Consider the following 19,738-nt stretch of genomic DNA (forward strand, 5'->3'; position numbering starts at 1 on the left):
GTACTGTGGGGGACAGACCTGACCTCCCCCCACACCATTACCCAGCCAGCAGGGCGCTGAGCGGCCGGGGGGGCTGGTACTTGGGGGGCCGGACTTGGCCTCCCCCCACACTGTTACCCAGCCACCAGGGCGCTGAGCGGCGGGGGGGGCCTGGTACTTTGGGGGACGGACCTGACCTCCCCCCACACCATTACCCAGCCAGCAGGGCGCTGAGCGGCGGGGGGGGGGCTGGTACTTGGGGGGCCGGACCTCCGACCCCCCCCCACACCATTACCCAGCCAGCAGGGCGCTGAGCGGCCGGGGGGGCCTGGTACTTTGGGGGACGGACCTGACCTCCCCCCACACCATTACCCAGCCAGCAGGGTGCTGAGCGACGGCGGGGGGGCTGGTACTTGGGGGGCCGGACTTGGCCTCCCCCCCCACCATTACCCAGCCAGCAGAGCGCTGAGCGGCGGGGGGGGGGCCTGGTACTGTGGGGGACAGACCTGACCTCCCCCCACACCATTACCCAGCCAGCAGGGTGCTGAGCGGCCGGGGGGGCTGGTACTTGGGGGGCTGTAGCCCTGACCCCCCCCACCTTTACCCAGCCAGCAGAGCGCTGAGCGGCCGGGGGGGCTGGTACTTGGGGGGCTGTAGCCCTGACCCCCCACACACCATTACCCAGCCAGCAGGGTGCTGAGCGGCCGGGGGGGCTGGTACTTGGGGGGCTGTAGCCCTGACCCCCCACACACCATTACCCAGCCAGCAGGGCGCTGAGCGGCGGGGGGGGCCTGGTACTGTGGGGGACAGACCTGACCTCCCCCCACACCATTACCCAGCCAGCAGGGCGCTGAGCGGCCGGGGGGGCTGGTACTTGGGGGGCTGTAGCCCTGACCCCCCCCACCTTTACCCAGCCAGCAGAGCGCTGAGCGGCCGGGGGGGCTGGTACTTGGGGGGCTGTAGCCCTGACCCCCCATACACCATTACCCAGCCAGCAGGGCACTGAGCGGCCGGCGGGGCTGGTACTTGGGGGGCTGTAGCCCTGACCCCCCCCACCTTTACCCAGCCAGCAGAGCGCTGAGCGGCCGGGGGGGCTGGTACTTGGGGGGCTGTAGTCCTGACCCCCCCACACCTTTACCCAGCCAGCAGGGCGCTGAGCAGTAGGGGTGGTGATTGGTACTTGGGGGGCCGGAGCCCTGACCCCTAGCCCCCCCAGACCCCCCCCACTGAGCAGCGTACTGGGCAGTCATGGTGCTGAGCAGTGGGGGGGGGAGAGTGAGGGATTGGTACTTAGGGGGCTGGAATCCTGACCCCCATCTCCCCCCAGGGCCCCCCCACCGGGCGGCATACTGGGCAGCCATGCTGCTGAGTGGTGAGGGGGAGAGAGAGAGTGGGGGATTGGTACTTAGGGGGCCGAAGCCTTGACCCCCATCTCCCCCAGGGCCCCCCCACCGGGCGGCATACTGGGCAGCCATGCTGCTGAGTGGTGAGGGGGAGAGAGAGAGTGGGGGATTGGTACTTAGGGGGCCGAAGCCTTGACCCCCATCTCCCCCAGGGCCCCCCCACAGGGCGGCATACTGGGCAGCCATGCTGCTGAGTGGTGAGGGGGAGAGAGAGAGTGGGGGATTGGTACTTAGGGGGCCGAAGCCTTGACCCCCATCTCCCCCCAGGACCCCCCCCCACTGGGTGGCACACCAGGCTCCCACGGCACTGAGATGTGGGGGAGGAGCAGTGGGGGGTGTTGGGAGCCCTGACCCCCCATCTCCCTCCAGGGCCCCACCCTGGGCAGCGTACCGGGCAGCTATGGTGCTGAGCGGGGCAGGCGACGCGCTGGGCTACCGGAACCAGCGCTGGGAGTACTGCCCCTCGGGCCCCCAGATCCATGCCGAGCTGGCCCAGCTCGGGGGGCTGGGAGGCATCCAGGCTGTGCCCCCCGACTGGCCTGTCAGCGATGACACTGTCCTGCACCTGGCGACCGCTGAGGCCCTGGCCACCGGTGAGGGGGGCACAGATCGGGAGGGGGGAAGAAATGGGGAGCAAAGATCCAGGGGGAACAGATGTGGGGGGAGGGAATGGGGGGCTGAGATCTAGGGGGGAAGGAATGGGAGGAACAGATCTGGGGGATGAAATAGAGGGCACAGATCTAGGGGGGAGGAAATGGGGGGCACAGATCTGGGGGAGGAAATGGGGGGCTGAGATCTAGGAGGAGGAAATGGGGGGCACAGATCTGGGGGGTGGGAATGAGGGGCACAGACCCTGGCAGGGGGAGAGAAAAGGAGCTGTGACAATGCTGCCCATGGGAGCCAGCTGAGGAAGTTGGGGTGTCGGGGGGGGAAGGAGACTGGCTGGGGGTCTCTGTGATGGCTGGGGAAGCCCCAGACTGACCTCTCTCTCTGCCCCCCAGGACTGGAGGGGGAGCCATTGCTGCAGGAGCTGGCACGAGGCTACGTGGCAGCGATGGGTGACATGGAGGGGAGGAAACCCGGCCCCACCAGCATCCTGGGTACGGAAGGGGTGCACACCCCATGCCCGGCACCTCCTGGGCACTGGGTCCCCCCCATGCCCACCAACCCCCAGCTGCCTTCTGGGGCCCCCTCCACTGCCTCACCCGGCTGCCCCACACGCCCCCTGCAGCCCAGCAGCCCCCACACCTGTGACATGGGGGGAGTATGGGGGGGTCCCCAGAACACATGGGGGATTGTGGTCTGTGCATACCTGGGCTGGGCGTGGGAGGGCTAGGGCCGGGACGGGGGTGCTATTTTGGGGACCCTGCAGGGTGTCCGTGTGACCCCCACCCTGTCCCCCTCCAGGGACATCCCAGCTGCGCCCGGGCGAGCCAGCCGGGTACCGGATCCCCTTCAACCCCAGTGCCACCGGCTGCGGGGCCGCCATGCGCTCCATGGCCATCGGGCTCAGGTCGGGGGCAGGGCCCCAGGGGCTATGGGACACCCTGGGGAAGGAGGGTGAAGGGGGAGTGGGGCTCCCCAGGGTTATGGGGCTCCCCAGTGGCTATGGGGCACCCCAGGGAAGGGGGGCAAAGGTGGGAGTAGGACCCCAGGGGCTATGGGGCACCTCAGGGAAGGGGGGCAGAGGTGGGATCAGGGACCCCAGTGGCTATGGGGCACCTGGGGAAGGGGAGCAGAGGTGGGGGGTGTCAGGACGATGGGAGCTCTGGGTCATGGGGGTCTGGCAGGTGCATCCCAGGGGGTTGCTGGGGGTTTCTGATGTTGGGGGGCACCTGGCTGGGGGGCATGACCCTGCACTGCCCCTGTGCCCCCCCAGGTACCCACGCCCCACGGAGCTGCTGACCCTGATCCGGCTCAGCGTGGAGAGCGGGCGCATGACGCACCATCACCCCACAGGTAGGGGGCACCAGAGGGCTGGAGGGGAAAACGGTCCCACACTCCCACCCTGGCATCCCCCTCCCCCTTGCAGGGGACTAGGGGGCTGGGGGGGGGGGGGCATCCCTCCGATTTCCCATTGGGGGGTGTGACAGTGCTGGCCATGGGAGCCAGCTGAGGTCACTCAGTCAGGGTGAACTGCAAACAGACCGGGGCAGCCAAACCCCAAACGCTGGTGGATCTTCCAATACCAGCCAGCCCCAACCAGCCCCTGTGTTACCTCCCTGGTTCCTCCGAATCCAAACCCCGCAGCTCCCTTCCAGTGCCCAGCCTCAGGCCTCCGGCAGATCAGCTGAGGATTCCTGAAAATCTTCTCTCACCATCTAAAGAAAAGGTTCTTCCAGCCCCAAAGGGTCAGCCACACACCCAGGCCCAATGATAACTTCCATCTGACCCAAAGTGCCCGCTACAGCCAGTGCTTAGTAACTAAGCTAAAATGTATTAGAAAAGAACAGAGAGAGAGTAGGTTCAAAGCTCAGCCTGCAGACAGACCTGAATTCCGTTCCTGAGCTTCGGACACAGCAGAGAGGAGCTTCTAGTTGCCTAAAGTCCGTTCAGAAACAGCCCAGAGGTTCCAGTCCAATGTCCGTATTCGGGGGGCTCCAGTCAGTGACTGGGGATCTCAATCCTTGTGGCTTAAGGTTTCCCCCTCTTGAAACCCAAAGCAGATCGGAGATGAAGCAGGATCGTGTCCAGGGTTTTAGACATTTCCAGCAGCCTTTGGGCCTGAGAAAACAATCGGCTGAACTCTCCTTCTCCCAACCAGCCTGGCAATTAGCCCAGGGGAATTTATCCACTGCACAGTTCAGCTGCAAAGGGCCACGCAGACAATAACACTATTTCACTCCAGTGTCTTTTTAAATGGTCCTGTTCCTGTTTTGCTCTTTGACTCAACGCTCTAGCGATAGACAGGCCTTGTTTGCTGCCATCCCAGGCCCTGAGCAACCCTCTCCCCTTCTGCCGCTGCCAGTGCGGCTGCGTTTCCCAGCTGGGTTCATTGACAGACCTTCCTGAGCAGCCTTATGGTTCTCCCCTGGGGCAGGTCAGGCTGGGGGGTAATTAACTCTTCCTGGCCCTGCCACCTTCCAAGGTGTTGTTATCTCACACTCAACATCACAGGGGTTTATGGGAGGGCTGTGGAGGTCCCAGCCCCCCACGCTGTGCCCGCTGCAGGGAACTGGGGGGGCCCTGGTTTGAGCCATGGCTCTGCCCCCAGGTCTGTGGGGAAAGGGGTCTGTGATGCAGTAGGGTCTGTCTGTGTGGGGAGGGGAGAGCTGGGGGTGTCTTTGGGGAGGGACAGGATCTCAGCCTGTAACCTGAGCCAGGTAGGAGGGAGGGGGTCAGCACCTGGCCCAGGAAGCTGGACAATGGAATCGGCCGGCTGGACGAGGGGCAGTTCAGTTTCGGTTTGGGGCTGGGTGATGGGAATTCAGGGGATCCTGTGCTGGGATCCAAGTGCCCTGAACCCTGAGAAGGACTCGACTGGGGGGTCCTGGTTGGGCCTCCAGGCTCTGCTGTAACCTGCAGTCCTGTTGTCCAATAAACCTTCTGTTTTACTGGCTGGCTGAGAGTCACTGGGGGTCCCAGGAAGAGGGGTGCAGGGCCAGACTCACCAACACTCCATGACAGGGTCTCCATGCAGGGCCCCTGACAGACGCTTGCCCTGCTGGAGGGTACCTGGGGGCCCTGGTCTGAGCGGTGGCTCTGCCCCCAGGACTGGGGGGAAAGGGGTTGTCACAGAGTCACCGGGCGATGCTCTGGAACTGCTCCCCACCAAGCCAGGCAGGACTCTGGGGAGCCTCCTCTCCCTTGGAGCAGACTTGTTCAGGGCAAGAAGCTCACACGGCTTCACCTCCTGGGTCTCTCCTTGGAGCATTCAGCATCCTCTGCCCCTCCGTGCGCTTCCCACAGCGAGTCCACCCCAGCGGGGTCCTGGGGAAGCCAGAGGGTCCTGCACCCCCACTTTGCAGTCAGACGTGACTCTCAGCCAGCCAGTAACACAGAGGGTTATTCGATGACAGGAACAGGGTCTAAAACAGAGCTTGTAGATACAGAGAACGGGACCCCTCGGCCGGGTCCATTCTGGGGGGCAGTGAGCCAGACCCCCACATCTGCACTTCACTCCTCATCCCCAACCAGCTCCAGACTAACAACCCCTCCCAGCCCCTCCTCTCTGCTCAGCCCCTTTCCCGGGCCAGGAGATCACCTGATCCCTTTGTCTCCAACACCTTCAGTTGGCACCTTTGCAGAGGGGGGGCCCAGGCCATCAGTTGCCAGGAGACAGAGTGCCAGGCATTTAGGTGCACTGGCCCTTTGCTCTTCAGCAATCACACACCCTTATCCCACCACCTAGATACTTAAGAACTGCATAGGGGACACTGAGGCACCAACACAGTATTCAGAGAAAACATTTTAAACATTCCCAGTTCGTCACAGGGGTCTGCATGCAGGGCCCCTGACGGACGCTTGTCCCGTGGCAGGGTACCTGGGGCCCTGGTCTGAGCGGTGGCTCTGCCCCCAGGCCTGGGGGAGAAGGAGGGTCTCTGTGCGGGGCCCCTAACGGACACTTGTCCCGTGGCAGGGTACCTGGGGGCCCTGGTCTGAGCGGTGGCTCTGCCCCCAGGCCTGGGGGAGAAGGAGGGTCTCTGTGCGGGGCCCCTAATGGACACTTGTCCCGTGGCAGGGTACCTGGGGCCCTGGTCTGAGCGGTGGCTCTGCCCCCAGGCCTGGGGGAGAAGGAGGGTCTCTGTGCGGGGCCCCTGACGGACGCTTGTCCCGCGGCAGGGTACCTGGGGGCCCTGGTCTGAGCGGTGGCTCTGCCCCCAGGCCTGGGGGAGAAGGAGGGTCTCTGTGCGGGGCCCCTAACGGACACTTGTCCCGCGACAGGGTACCTGGGGGCCCTGGTCTGAGCGGTGGCTCTGCCCCCAGACCTGGGGGAGAAGGAGGGTCTCTGTGCGGGGCCCCTGATGGGCACTTGTCCCGCTGCAGGGTACCTGGGGGCACTGGTCTGAGCGGTGGCTCTGTCCCCAGGCCTGGGGGGGAAGGAAGGTCTCTGTGCGGGGCCCCTGACGGACGCTTGTCCCGCGGCAGGGTACCTGGGGGCACTGGTCTGAGCGGTGGCTCTGTCCCCAGGCCTGGGGGGGAAGGAAGGTCTCTGTGCGGGGCCCCTGACGGACGCTTGTCCCGCGGCAGGGTACCTGGGGGCCCTGGTCTGAGCGGTGGCTCTGCCCCCAGGCCTGGGGGGGAAGGAAGGTCTCTGTGCGGGGCCCCTGATGGGCACTTGTCCCGCTGCAGGGTACCTGGGGGCACTGGCTTCAGCCCTGTTCACGGCCTATGCAGTGCAGGGGCTACCCCTGGTGCAGTGGGGGGCCGGCCTGCTGCAGACGCTACCCCTGGCCCAAACCTATGTGCAAGACGCAGGTGTCGACACCCAGCCCAACCTGGACGCCTGGGGGTACTTCCCCCAGAAATGGGCCTGGTGAGTGTGAGGGGCAGAAGGGGGGACAGAGCCCCGGGCGAGGCTGGGGGTGCCAGACACAGGGTGGTATGTGGGAAAGGAGGGGGTCTCAGACCCCCCCGGGGGGCAGAGCTGGGGTGCCTGGCACAGGGCGGGGGATGGGAAAGGGGGATCAGACCCCCCGAGGGACAGAGCAGGGGTGCCAGGCACAGGGCGGGGGATGGGAAAGGGGACACAGAACCCCCAGAGGGACAGAGCAGGGGTGCCAGACACAGGGCGGGGGATGGGAAAGGAGGCACAGAACCCCTGAGGGGCAGAGCTGGGGTACGAGGTGCAGGGCGGGGGATGGGAAAGGGGCACAGAACCCTCAGGGGGCAGAGCAGAGGTGCCAGGGGAAGGGCAGGGGATGGGAAAGGGGGCGCAGAACCCCTGGGGGGCAGAGCAGGGGTGCCAGGCACAGGGCAGGGGATGGGAAAGAGGGATGAGGCCAGGGGGCTCAGCGGCCTGGTCTCATCCCTGCCCCCGCAGGTACCTGGCTGAGCGGGGCCTGGCCAAAGGACACGGCCCCCCACGGTTCCCCTCCCCCTATGGCCCGGCAGAGCGGGACGGGATCTACCAGACCTTCAGCCTGGAGGGCTGGGCGGGGCGCAGCGGACACGACGCCCCCATGATCGCCTACGACGCGCTGCTGGGAGCTGGCGACCGCTGGGATGAGCTCTGCAGCCGGGCCATGTTCCACGGAGGTGAGTCTGGCTGCCCCAGAGCCAGCCGCATCCCAGCCCTCATGCCAGGATACACAGCCCCTGGTGCCCCACCCCAGTGCCAGCTGCATCTTGGCCCCAATGCCAGTATACACGGCCCCAGGCATCCTGCCAGAGAGCCAACCGCATCCCGGCCGCAGTATACACAGCCCCTGGCGTCTCACCCCAGAGCCAGCTGCATCTCAGCCACAGTATACACAGCCCCTGGCACCCTGCCCCACAGCCAGGCACATCCCTGGCCCGGTATACACAGCCCCTGGACGCCTGCCCCAGAGCCAGCCGCATCCCAATGTCAGTACATACAGCTCGTGGCCCCAGAATCTCCTCCACTCCCCTTGGCTACCTGACCAGACTCTCCCAGCCAGGGCAGGGCCCAGGGTACCCCCCGATCTCATCCTCCTGCCTGGCCAACCTCCCTGTCCCCTCCAGGGACTGCAGCCCCAAGAAGCCCCCCACCCCCAGCTGGGCTCCAGCTGCCACAGGCCCTGCCCAGCCCCCCAACCTCCACAGCTGCAGTGGGGCAGGTTAATTGGCCCCGTGTGACCCACAATGACCCACTCAGGGCTCGTGTGGGGCAAACACCCCATTGCAGGATCCCCGGGTGCCCAGCCCCCACTTCAGAGGGGTCCCTGGGTGCCCCGCCCCAGAGGGGCCTCGTCTCACCTGTGCCAATCTCCCCGCAGGAGACAGCGACTCGACGGGTGTCATTGCGGGGTGCTGCTGGGGGCTGGCGCACGGGCTGGCCGGGGTTCCCGAGGGGAATCACCGACACCTGGAGTACAGGCACCGCATGGAGGCAGCCGCCGACCGGATCCACGCCCTGGCCTGGGGGGAGAGCGCCCTATGAGCAGGGGGACCCCCCTCCCAAGCATGCCACTCCCCCGGCACTGCCCGGACACCCCACCACAGGCCAGGGCTGGATTTGGGGGGTCCCCCATTCCCCAGACACATGGGGGAGGGCAGCAAATTCCCAGCCCCCTCATGGGCCCCCACCCACTAGCACCTCCTACTGCTGCACCCAGGTCACCAGGCTCCTGTCTCCAGGGGTCTCCCAGGTCAGCGTCGGGCTGCTTCTGGCACCACCCTGCTCAATAAACCCCTGTCTCCTGCCTTCCCGTGCCAGCGGCGGTCATTTCCGGGGGGCCCAGGGCCCATGCATCCCCCGGGGTATAGGTGAGGCCAGAACCCAGGTATCCTGCTGCCTGCAGTGCAGCACCCCCAGCACCCCACTGATCCCAGCACTGACTGCCAGGGAAGGGCCCCCCATGACCCCCCACGCCAGCTGCCTGCTGCGCTGGCCCCCCTGGCCCTGCCCCACAATCCCTTGGTGGGGGATCAGCCACGGAAACCCAGGCCCCCCTGCTCCAAGGGCTGTGCCCCCAAACCTGTTACTGGCTCCCCAGAGAGGCCTGCAGCCCCCAGCTTTCTGCTCAGCCCCACCCAACTGGCCCCCATCAGCCATTAAACCGGTTCCTGTCAGCAGCCGCTCGCTCTGCCCCCAGCTGCTCCCAGCCCTGGTCACTGGCCTCTGCAAGGCAGCTGAGGTCACTCAGTCAGGGTGAACTGCAAACAGACCGGGGCAGCCAAACCCCAAACGCTGGTGGATCTTCCAATACCAGCCAGCCCCAACCAGCCCCTGTGTTACCTCCCTGGTTCCTCCGAATCCAAACCCTGCAGCTCCCTTCCAGTGCCCAGCCTCAGGCCTCCGGCAGATCAGCTGAGGATTCCTGAAAATCTTCTCTCACCATCTAAAGAAAAGGTTCTTCCAGCCCCAAAGGGTCAGCCACACACCCAGGCCCAATGATAACTTCCATCTGACCCAAAGTGCCCGCTACAGCCAGTGCTTAGTAACTAAGCTAAAATGTATTAGAAAAGAAAAGAGAGAGAGTAGGTTCAAAGCTCAGCCTGCAGACAGACCTGAATTCCATTCCTGAGCTTCGGACACAGCAGAGAGGAGCTTGTAGTTGCCTAAAGTCCGTTCAGAAACAGCCCAGAGGTTCCAGTCCAATGTCCGTATTCGGGGGGCTCCAGTCAGTGACTGGGGATCTCAGTCCTTGTGGCTTAAGGTTTCCCCCTCTTGAAACCCAGAGCAGATCGGAGATGAAGCAGGATCGTGTCCAGGGTTTTAGACATTTCCAGCAGCCTTTGGGCCTGAGAAAATAATCGGCTGAACTCTCCTTCTCCCAACCAGCCTGGCAATTAGCCCAGGGGCATTTATCCACTGAACAGTTCAGCTGCAAAGGGCCACGCAGACAATAACACTATTTCACTCCAGTGTCTTTTTAAATGGTCCTGTTCCTGTTTTGCTCTTTGACTCAACGCTCTAGCGATAGACAGGCCTTGTTTGCTGCCATCCCAGGCCCTGAGCAACCCTCTCCCCTTCTGCCGCTGCCAGTGCGGCTGCATTTCCCAGCTGGGTTCATTGACAGACCTTCCTGAGCAGCCTTATGGTTCACCCCTGGGGCAGGTCAGGCTGGGGGGTAATTAACTCTTCCTGGCCCTGCCACCTTCCAGTGAGATATACTACACTCATTACATCACACACACCCCAAAATCCCCAGCGTGCCCCTCCAACCTCAGTTGCTCCCCCGCTCTGAGCCCCCCAGCTGGGCAGTCAGCTGGACCAGACACCTGGGTTCCTCGCCTTGTCCTTCTGCCCCATTGTCCACATGCAACCTGGGAGAAGCCACCTGCCATGGAGACAGGCAGAAAACCCATTAGCCTAGGAGCCGAGGAGTGGGCTCTCCCTCGGGACTAGCCACCTCAGCACCGGGGCCCTCCCACCAGGCTGATGTGAAGAGACAGCCTGAGCACCGCCCCAAAGGACAAATTGGGGCCACGGGGCTGAGCCTGTCCCGTTTGCCCCACCCACCCTGTGTGATAACCAGAGCAAGACTCCTGCTGAGAGGCTCAGGGATACCACACAAGAACCCAAATCAAGGAGAGAAGAAGCAGGCAGCTCCCTGTGGCAGGGAGAGACAAAACAGGCTGCTCCGTGCAGCAAAGGGCTTCACTCACCCCCTTGCTCTAGGCTGGCTACCCCACTGACTCTCCACGCTGACAAGCTGCCCCCAAAAGGCGCCGTCTCCACTGCACCCTGCAGCCAGCTCAGCTCTGTGTGAGTTCGGGGGTGGAAGCTGCACTAACTTACAGCATTAAAAGCTGCGCTGGGTGAGCTGCATTCACATTAGCAGCACTTTGCTGTACTCGGGGGACGGGATCAGGCAGTGGGAGCCTGGTGGGGGGGCAGTTTTCTTAAGGTGGAATTGCCAAAGCAGGGTCCCACAGGGTAGAATAGTGGGGGGCGGGATAAGGGAGGTCCCTATATCTCAGGGAGCTCTGGGCAAGCAGAGAGGGATTCTGCCCCCAACCCTGACTGAAGCCCCCAATGGAGGAGGAGCTGAGCTGGGTTTTCTGGGGTCTCGGGGGTCTCTCGCAACTCCCACTGTAACACAGGGGGGCCATCCCATATCACCCAGCAGAGAGGGGCCCTTGCCCTACAGAAAGGGCTAATCTCCCCCATGGGGGGAATCTCCTGCAACGGACACCAGTGATATCCCATAAGAGACCCCAGCCCCACCCCCATACTGGGATTGAACCCCAGAATGGTCCCCCCTGCGAAGTTTGCCATCCCATAATACCCCCAGGCCCATATGCTCGGTGCCCCAGAGAGGGGGGGAATAGCCCTCCCCTCACAACGGGGTTCTGGGAACCAAGGTTCCTGCACCCCTAATTTCCACCTTAAAAGCTTTAGAGGGGACACCCCATGAAACCCCCTGCCCTGCCTCTGCAGAGGGGCTGAGTTGCAGGGAGCACCCCCTGGGGGTCACCAGCAGGATGTGAACCCAGGACCCTAATCAGCAACATGGCACTGAGCCCTCTGCATCTGAACCGGCATCCTGGCTCCCAGCCTCTCTGCTCTAACCACCAGCCTCCACTCCCCTCCCAGAGCTGGGAGAGAACCCAGGAGTCCTGGCTCCCAGGCTCTCTGCTCTAACCCACCAGCCCCCACTCCCCTCCCAGAGCTGGGGAGAGAACCCAGGAGTCCGGGCTCCCAGCCCCCCTGCTCTCACCCACCAGCCCCACCCCCCTCCCAGAGCCAGGAGAGAACCCAGGAGTCCTGGCTCCCAGCCTCTCTGCTCTAACCACCAGCCCCCACTCCCCTCCCAGAGCCTGGAGAGAACCCAGGAGTCCTGGCTCCCAGTGCCCCCTGCTCTAATCACCAGCCTCCACTCCCCTCCCAGAGCCTGGAGAGAACCCAGGAGTCCTGGCTCCTAGCCCCCCTGCTCTAACCCACTAGGCCCCAGTCCCCTCCCAGAGCCAGGAGTGAACCCAGGCATCTGGGCTCCCAGCCCCTGTACCAGCCAGCAGATGTTGGCCGGGTGGATTTATCCAGCAGCTGCCCTGTTCGGGATGGCGATAGGTTGCGGGGGTGAGGATAATCCCCTGGCGTGGTAGTGACTATAAACCCCCCCACCCAGCCTGGCACAGCTGCCTCCTCCTCCAGCCACAGCTCCGGTTCCCGGGAAGCAGCTGGCACCATGCAGAACGCCCTGGGGCCCGCCTGCATCTTCCTGCGCAAGGGCATCGCCGAGAAGCATGGGGTGAGATGCCTGGTTCTGCCAGGGGAGCGGGAGCTGGGCACCAGGACGCCTGGATTCTCTCCCCAGCTCTGGGAGGGGAGTGGGGGCTGGTGGGTCAGAGCAGGGGGTCTGGAAGCCAGGACTTCTGGGTTCTCTCCCGGCTCTGGGAGGGGAGTGGGGGCTGGTGGGTTAGAGCAGGGGGGCCGGAAGCCAGGACTCCTGGGTTCTCTCCAGGCTCTGGGAGGGGAGTGGGGGCTGGTGGTTAGAGCAGAGAGGCTGGGAGCCAGGTCCTTGCAGCCGATCAGCCCGTCCTTGTCCCTGTCGAACTCCAAGAAGGCCTCGCGTAGCTCTGCCAGGGGAACCAGCCGGGCTGAGCACCCTCCCCGGGCTGAGCACCCTCTGGGGGGAACCCAGGACTGCTGGGCCCCCTCCCTGCCGCAACCCAGGACCCAGGAGTGCTGGGACCCCTCCCTGAGCCGGGGGCAGAACCCAGGAGTCCTGGGATGCCTGCAACACCCGTGTTCCCCCACAGCCCTCCTGGGGGTGGGGCTGGCACTGGGGGCTCCTGCACCAACCTGCGAGGCCCCTTTCCCCTTTGGGCTGCCGTGAGAACCCAGGTGTCCGGGCTCCCAGCCCCACCCCTCCTTCCCTGCTTTAATCATTAGATCCCACTCCTCTCCCACGGGCTTCTCACCTTCGATTTCATCTGCTCCCAGCTCCCGGTGCTGGAATAAAGAGACACACTCAGGGACCCAGTGCCGTCCTGCAGGGGAGAGAACCCAGGCGTCCGGGCTCCCAGCGCCCCTGCTCTAACCCACCAGCCCCCACTCCCCTCCCAGCCCCAGGAAGAGAACCCAGGAGTCCTGGCTCCCAGCCCTCACCCTGCTCTGACCCACCAGGCCCCACTCCCCTCCCAGCCCCAGGAAGAGAACCCAGGAGTCCTGGCTCCCAGCCCCCTCGCTCTAACCACCAGCCCTGACTCCCCTCCCAGAGCTGGGAGAGAACCCAGGAGTCCTGGCTCCTAGCCCCCACCCTGCTCTAACCCACCAGGCCCCACTCCCCTCCCAGAGCCGGGCAGAGAACCCAGGAGTCCTGGCTCCCAGCCCACCCGCTCTAACCACCAGCCCCGACTCCCGTCCCAGAGCTGGGGAGAGAATCCAGGCGTCCTGGTGCCCAGCTCCCGCTCCCCTGGCAGAACCAGGGAGAGAACCCAGGAGTCCTGGCTCTCAGGCCCCCCTGCTCTAACCCACCAGCCCCCACTCCCCTCCCAGAACCAGGAGAGAACCCAGGAGTCCTGGCTCCCAGCCCCCCCTGCTCTAACCACCAGCCCTCACTCCCCTCCCAGAGCCGGGAGAGAACCCAGGAGTCCTGGCTCCCAGCCCCCCTGCTCTAACCCTCCAGCTCTCACTCCCCTCACAGGGCCTGGAGAGAACCCAGGAGTCCTGGCTCCCAGCACCCACCCCTGCTCTAACCTCCCTCCCAGAACCAGGAGAGAACCCAGGAGTCCTGGCTCCCAGCCCCCCCGCTCTAACCACCAGCCCCCACTCCCCTCCCAGAGCCGGGAGAGAACCCAGGCGTCCAGGCTCCCAGCCCCTGGCTCTGACCCCCCTCCCAGGGCTGGGAGCGAACCCAGGAGTCCTGACGCCCGCCCCCTCGCAGTTTGACGCCAACGGGGACGGGGAGATCACACTGGACGAGCTGCAGCTGGCCATGCAGCGCCTCATGGGTGAGCGACTCACCCCCCGCGAGATCAGCGACGTGGTCAAGGAGGCCGACATCAACGGGGATGGGACCGTCGACTTCGAGGGTGCGTGGGGCGCCCTGGGGGATTGTGGGTAACGCCCCGCTCAGCCAGCGCCCACACGGGTCAGGCCCCATGGCCCTGGGGGATTGTGGGTAACCCCCCATTTGTCCAGCACCCACACGGGTCAGGCCCCATGGCCCTGGCAAGGGATTGTGGGTAACGCCCCGCTCGGCCAGAGCCCACACGGGTCAGGCCCCATGGCCCTGGCAAGGGATTGTGGGTAACGCCCCGCTCGGCCAGAGCCCACACGGGTCAGGCCCCGTGGCCCTGGGGGATTGTGGGTAACGCCCTGCTCAGCCAGCGCCCAACGGGTCAGGCCCCGTGGCCCTGGGGGATAGTGGGTAATGCCCCGCTCGGCCGGAGCCCACACGGGTCAGGCCCCGTGGCCCTGGCAAGGGATTGTGGGTAACGCCCCGCTCAGCCAGAGCCCACACGGGTCAGGCCCCGTGGCCCTGGCAAGGGATTGTGGGTAACGCCCCGCTCAGCCAGAGCCCACACGGGTCAGGCCCCGTGGCCCTGGGGGATTGTGGGTAAACCAGCATTTGTCCAGCGCCCACACGGGTCAGGCCCCATGGCCCTGGCAAGGGATTGTGGGTAACGCCCCGCTCGGCCAGAGCCCACACGGGTCAGGACCCGTGGCCCTGGCAAGGGATTGTGGGTAACGCCCCGCTCAGCCAGCGCCCACACCGGTCAGGCCCCATGGCCCTGGGGGATTGTGGGTAACCCCCCATTTGTCCAGCACCCACACGGGTCAGGCCCCATGGCCCTGGGGGATTGTGGGTAACGCCCCGCTCAGCCAGAGCCCACACGGGTCAGGCCCCATGGTCCTGGCAAGGGATTGTGGGTAACGCCCCGCTCAGCCAGAGCCCACACGGGTCAGGCCCCGTGGCCCTGGCAAGGGATTGTGGGTAACGCCCCGCTCAGCCAGAGCCCACACGGGTCAGGACCCGTGGCCCTGGGGGATTGTGGGTAAACCAGCATTTGTCCAGCGCCCACACGGGTCAGGCCCCATGGCCCTGGCAAGGGATTGTGGGTAACGCCCCGCTCGGCCAGAGCCCACACGGGTCAGGCCCCGTGGCCCTGGCAAGGGATTGTGGGTAACGCCCGCTCAGCCAGCGCCCACACCGGTCAGGCCCCCAGTGGCCCTGGGGGATTGTGGGTAAACCCCCCATTTGTCCAGCACCCACACGGGTCAGGCCCCATGGCCCTGGCAAGGGATTGTGGGTAACGCCCCGCTCGGCCAGAGCCCACACGGGTCAGGACCCGTGGCCCTGGCAAGGGATTGTGGGTAACGCCCCATTTGTCCAGAGCCCACACGGGTCAGGCCCCATGGCCCTGGGGGATTGTGGGTAACGCCCCATTTGTCCAGAGCCCACACGGGTCAGGCCCCATGGCCCTGGGGGATTGTGGGTAACGCCCCGCTCAGCCAGAGCTCACACAGGTCAGGCCCCGTGGCCCTGGGGGATTGTGGGTAACACCCCGCTCAGCCAGAGCCCACACGGGTCAGGCCCCGTGGCCCTGGGGGATTGTGGGTAACGCCCCGCTCAGCCAGAGCCCACACGGGTCAGGCCCCGTGGCCCTGGGGGATTGTGGGTAACGCCCCGCTCGGCCAGAGCCCACACGGGTCAGGCCCCGTGGCCCTGGCAAGGGATTGTGAGTAACACCCCGCTCAGCCAGAGCTCACACGGGTCAGGCCCCGTGGCCCTGGGGGATTGTGGGTAACCCCCCATTTGTCCAGAGCCCACACGGGTCAGGCCCCATGGCCCTGGCAAGGGATTGTGGGTAACGCCCCGCTCAGCCAGAGCTCACACGGGTCAGGCCCCGTGGCCCTGGCAAGGGATTGTGGGTAACACCCCACTCAGCCAGAGCCCACACGGGTCAGGCCCCGTGGTCCTGGGGGATTGTGGGTAACACCCCGCTCAGCCAGAGCCCACACGGGTCAGGCCCCGTGGTCCTGAGGGATTGTGGGTAACGCCCCGCTCAGCCAGAGCCCACACGGGTCAGGCCCCGTGGCCCTGGGGGATTGTGGGTAACGCCCCGCTCAGCCAGAGCCCACACGGGTCAGGCCCCGTGGCCCTGGGGGATTGTGGGTAACGCCCCGCTCAGCCAGAGCCCACACGGGTCAGGCCCCGTGGCCCTGGCAAGGGATTGTGGGTAACGCCCCGCTCAGCCAGAGCCCACACGGGTCAGGCCCCATGGCCCTGGCAAGGGATTGTGGGTAACGCCCCGCTCAGCCAGAGCCCACACGGGTCAGGCCCCGTGGCCCTGGCAAGGGATTGTGGGTAACGCCCCACTCAGCCAGAGCCCACACGGGTCAGGCCCCGTGGCCCTGGGGGATTGTGGGTAACGCCCCGCTCAGCCAGAGCCCACACGGGTCAGGCCCCGTGGCCCTGGGGGATTGTGAGTAACACCCCGCTCAGCCAGAGACCACACGGGTCAGGCCCCATGGCCCTGGCAAGGGATTGTGGGTAACGCCCCGCTCAGCCAGAGCCCACACGGGTCAGGACCCGTGGCCCTGGCAAGGGATTGTGGGTAACGCCCCATTTGTCCAGAGCCCACACGGGTCAGGCCCCGTGGCCCTGGGGGACTGTGGGTAACGCCCTGCTCAGCCAGAGCCCACACGGGTCAGGCCCCATGGCCCTGGCAGGGGACTGTGGGTAATGTCCCGCTCAGCCAGCACCCACATGGGTCAGGCCCCATGGTCCTGGGGGATTGTTGGTAACGCCCCGCTCGGCCAGAGCCCACACGGGTCAGGCCCCATGACCCCGATAAGGGATTGTGGGTAATTCACCGCTCGGCCAGCGCCCACATGGGTCAGGCCCCATGGCCCTGGCGGATTGTGCGTAACGCCCCGCTCGGCCGGCGCCCATACGGGTCAGGCCCCATGGCCCTGGCAAGGCATTGTAGGCTGGTGTTGGAGGGCCGTGGCCTGTCAGCTCTCAGAGGGGATTGTGGGTAAGGGACGCTTGGCATGAGTGGCACAGGGCTTCCTGGTGGGGTGGCTCTGTGGGGTTGGGATTCCCCTCTCCACCAGGCATCAGTACTAATGGGGGCCTTTCCCCTGCAGAGTTTGTGAAGATGATGTCACGCTGAGAGGGGCTGAGCCCCGCCCCCCCCCCCGAGATCAAAGACTGACCTTGGACAGGGGGTTGAGCCCAACACTGTCAAGACACCACGACTGACCCCCAAATTGCAGCCTCCAGCTCCCCTCACCTCCCTGCCAGCTACCCCCAGAGCCCCCCATGCCTTCCCCGGCCTCCTCGCCCCCAGACCCCTCCCACAGCCTCCCCCACTCCCTGTCCCCCAGACCTCCAGCCCCCCCCCCAGCGCTCACACACCTCCCCCTCCACTCCCCACAGCCCTTCCCTTCCTGTCCCCCACCCCATGTTTCTCTGGATCCTGCCGTCCCCCCAGCTCTCCTCGCCAGGCCCCTCCGTCGCAGACACACAGCCCTTGTGTGCAATAAAAGCCATGTGCTGAACCCAGGCATTCGAGGGAGGCTTTCTTGGCCAGGGGATCACAGTTACAACCCTGCAGCGGGGCCGGGGCAGGCCAAGCCGAGTGCAGAGCAAAGGGCTTAGAGACGATAATCACAGCCCGCGGGGACAACATATGGATGGGAATAACCAGCTTAGCATGGCTGGGCTGGGCTGGCAAGGGCTATGGGTCGGGAGTGAGGGGCACCGGCAGAGCTGGTGGGGAGCTCGGAGCTGGGCTGGCTGCAGGTTGGGAGTGAGGGGCACTGGCAGAGCTCGGGGGGGGCAGGGCTGGGGGGGCAGGGGCTGTGGGTTGGGAGTGAGGGGCACCAGCAGGGCTGGGCTAGCAGGGGGCTGTGGGTCCTATTGGCATCCAGCGGGGATGGGCGGGTGTCACGGAGTCCCCGGGCGATGCTCTGGAGCTGCTCCCCACCAAGCCAGGCAGGACTCTGGGAGCCTCCTCTCCCTTGGAGCAGACTTGTTCAGGGCAAGAAGCTCACACGGCTTCACCTCCTGGGTCTCTCCTTGGAGCATTCAGCATCCTCTGCCCCTCCGTGCGCTTCCCACAGCGAGTCCACCCAGGCGGGGTCCTGGGGGGGCCACCGGGTCCTGCACCCCCACTTTGCAGTCAGACGTGACTCTCAGCCAGCCAGTAACACAGAGGTTTATTCGATGACAGGAACAGGGTCTAACACAGAGCTTGTAGGTACAGCGAACCGGACCCCTCGGCTGGGTCCATTCTGGGGGGCAGTGAGCCAGACCCCCAGGTCTGCCCTCCACCCTTAACCCCAGCCAGCTCCAGACTAACAACTCCTCCCAGCCCCTCCTCTCTGCTCAGCTCCTTTCCCGGGCCAGGAGGTCACCTGATCCCTTTGTCTCCAACACCTTCAGCTGGCACCTTTGCAGAGGAGGGGCCCAGGCCATCAGTTGCTAGGAGACAGAGTGTCAGGCATTTAGGTGCACTGGCCCTTTGCTCTGCCAGAACTTAAGAACTGACATGGGGACACTGAGGCACCAACACAGTATTCAGAGAAAACATTAAGAACATTCCCAGTTCGTCACATCTCTCCCCCCTTCGAGACCGAACTGAGCGAGGTCACTTCAGCCAGTGACGTGGGGAAGTTCGAACCCACCAACGTTCCCATGGATGCCCCAGCATCTCTCCCATCCCTTGGTGTGAGTTACACCAGGACAGTCCAGTCTCACGCCCTCCCTTAGGTCGGGTGTGCTTGATGGCACTTGCAGGCCGCATGTGGGAAGTTTTATGCAGCCCACGCCCTTTGCCACCCCAGTACCCCTGGGCTTCAAGCTGGGATTGGGTCTTTTCCCAGCACTCTGGTCTGTGATTCGGGCTCCCTTGGTTAAGAGCCCCCATCTTGGCCTTGGCCAGTTCTGGGCTTGGGCAGCCGCTTCCCACTTTGTGGCCCAGACACAACACCCCTGCCGTCCCCCCTTGCACTTCCCAGCTTTTACCATCAGTCCCACCTCCTTGAGGCAGCCCAGCCCCCTCTTCACCTGGGACACCTGTTCCTCCCAGGTCTGGCTAAGGATGCACATGTTATCAGTGTCTGCCAGGGCCAAGTTCTCCATCCCTCTCAGCTTGTCTAGAATCTCCCCAGGCCTAGGCATGGGGTCGGCATCGGACGCTGTGATGGCTTTAAGCTTCTGATAGCCCCCATAAAACCAGATCATCCTGTCTCCCTTGGGGATCAGCCCCACGGGTGAGGCCCATGGGCTGTAAAATGGCTGGATCCCATCTAAAGCCAGCATGTCCCTGACCTCTCTCTCCAGGTTCTGGGCTGCTTTCCCAGTGACTCTGAACGGGGAACACCTGATGGGGAGATTGGCTCCCACCTCAGGGAAGAGATCCCCCAGGGGGTCTTCCCCCTTCTCCATCCAATCCTCCCTCTTCAGGTTCAGGGGTCCCCTCACTCTCCTCCCATCCAGCAGCTCAAATGGGAAGAACCCTGTGGATTCCTGGGGCATCACCAGCTGCCTCCCGATTCCCCCCAGTTCTATTTCCCCTTGGGGAGCCCATTCCCGGTACAGGAATCCCTCCTCCTGCAGGACTCTGTCCCTGCAGCCTTCCCCAAGGGAGTTTGCAGCGCTGTGGCCAGCAAGTTCCCTCAGCTTCTCCAAGGAGGGATCCCTCTGCAGCTCAGTCTGGGATTCAGCGGCTGGGGCAGGGAGTGGGACCTGCTCCCTCTCGCTGGCTGGGCCTGGGGTCACAGCCCCCCTGAGCCCTGTCCCTGGTAGCTCCCTCCCTGCTGTGCAATC

General features: G+C 64.9%; 2 protein-coding genes and 1 long non-coding RNA gene across 7 annotated transcripts; 2 read left to right on the forward strand and 1 right to left on the reverse strand.

Annotated features, from left to right (window-relative positions):
• Positions 1-16: 16 nt before the first annotated feature.
• LOC115641269 (protein ADP-ribosylarginine hydrolase-like) lies at positions 17-8,709 on the forward strand. The gene is made up of 7 exons (XM_030544311.1): positions 17-1,975; positions 2,384-2,482; positions 2,790-2,895; positions 3,262-3,341; positions 6,675-6,858; positions 7,366-7,580; positions 8,282-8,709. Exons 1-7 carry the CDS (start codon positions 1,783-1,785, stop codon positions 8,443-8,445), a joined length of 1,041 nt encoding a protein of 346 aa, XP_030400171.1. The 5' UTR covers positions 17-1,782; the 3' UTR covers positions 8,446-8,709.
• Positions 8,710-9,722: 1,013 nt separating this feature from the next.
• Positions 9,723-17,266, forward strand: LOC115641270 (calcium-binding protein 5-like). 5 transcript variants are annotated; one of them, XM_030544316.1, is made up of 4 exons: positions 9,723-10,769; positions 12,106-12,202; positions 13,841-13,988; positions 17,053-17,266. In XM_030544316.1, exons 2-4 carry the CDS (start codon positions 12,140-12,142, stop codon positions 17,076-17,078), a joined length of 237 nt encoding a protein of 78 aa, XP_030400176.1. In that variant the 5' UTR covers positions 9,723-10,769; positions 12,106-12,139; the 3' UTR covers positions 17,079-17,266. The 5 variants fall into 5 exon arrangements, with proteins under 5 accessions (XP_030400176.1, XP_030400173.1, XP_030400174.1 ...); XM_030544313.1 differs by having other exon boundaries at positions 9,725-10,769; positions 11,951-12,202; XM_030544314.1 differs by having other exon boundaries at positions 9,725-10,769; positions 12,080-12,202.
• Positions 12,429-17,378, reverse strand: LOC115641271. The gene is made up of 3 exons (XR_003998050.1): positions 17,367-17,378; positions 12,876-12,906; positions 12,429-12,530 (listed from the first exon to the last, which is right to left on the reverse strand). It is a non-coding gene; the product is annotated as an uncharacterized LOC115641271 (long non-coding RNA).
• Positions 17,379-19,738: the final 2,360 nt, after the last annotated feature.

Source organism: Gopherus evgoodei, unplaced genomic scaffold (assembly GCF_007399415.2).
Source record: "Gopherus evgoodei ecotype Sinaloan lineage unplaced genomic scaffold, rGopEvg1_v1.p scaffold_343_arrow_ctg1, whole genome shotgun sequence".
In the NCBI taxonomy this organism is placed as follows: domain Eukaryota; kingdom Metazoa; phylum Chordata; order Testudines; family Testudinidae; genus Gopherus; species Gopherus evgoodei.

What these genes read in the sequence shown, in the direction of transcription:
- LOC115641269 (XM_030544311.1), top strand. Translation starts at nt 1,783, where the DNA reads ATGGTGCTGAGCGGGGCAGGCGACGCGCTGGGCTACCGGAACCAGCGC. An exon ending in CGGCCCCACCAGCATCCTGG is followed by an intron (nt 2,483 to 2,789) that starts GTACGGAAGGGG and finishes GTCCCCCTCCAG; the next exon opens with GGACATCCCAGCTGCGCCCG. An exon ending in TTCCCCCAGAAATGGGCCTG is followed by an intron (nt 6,859 to 7,365) that starts GTGAGTGTGAGG and finishes CTGCCCCCGCAG; the next exon opens with GTACCTGGCTGAGCGGGGCC.
- LOC115641270 (XM_030544316.1), top strand. Translation starts at nt 12,140, where the DNA reads ATGCAGAACGCCCTGGGGCCCGCCTGCATCTTCCTGCGCAAGGGCATC. An exon ending in GCATCGCCGAGAAGCATGGG is followed by an intron (nt 12,203 to 13,840) that starts GTGAGATGCCTG and finishes GCCCCCTCGCAG; the next exon opens with TTTGACGCCAACGGGGACGG. An exon ending in TGGGACCGTCGACTTCGAGG is followed by an intron (nt 13,989 to 17,052) that starts GTGCGTGGGGCG and finishes TTTCCCCTGCAG; the next exon opens with AGTTTGTGAAGATGATGTCA.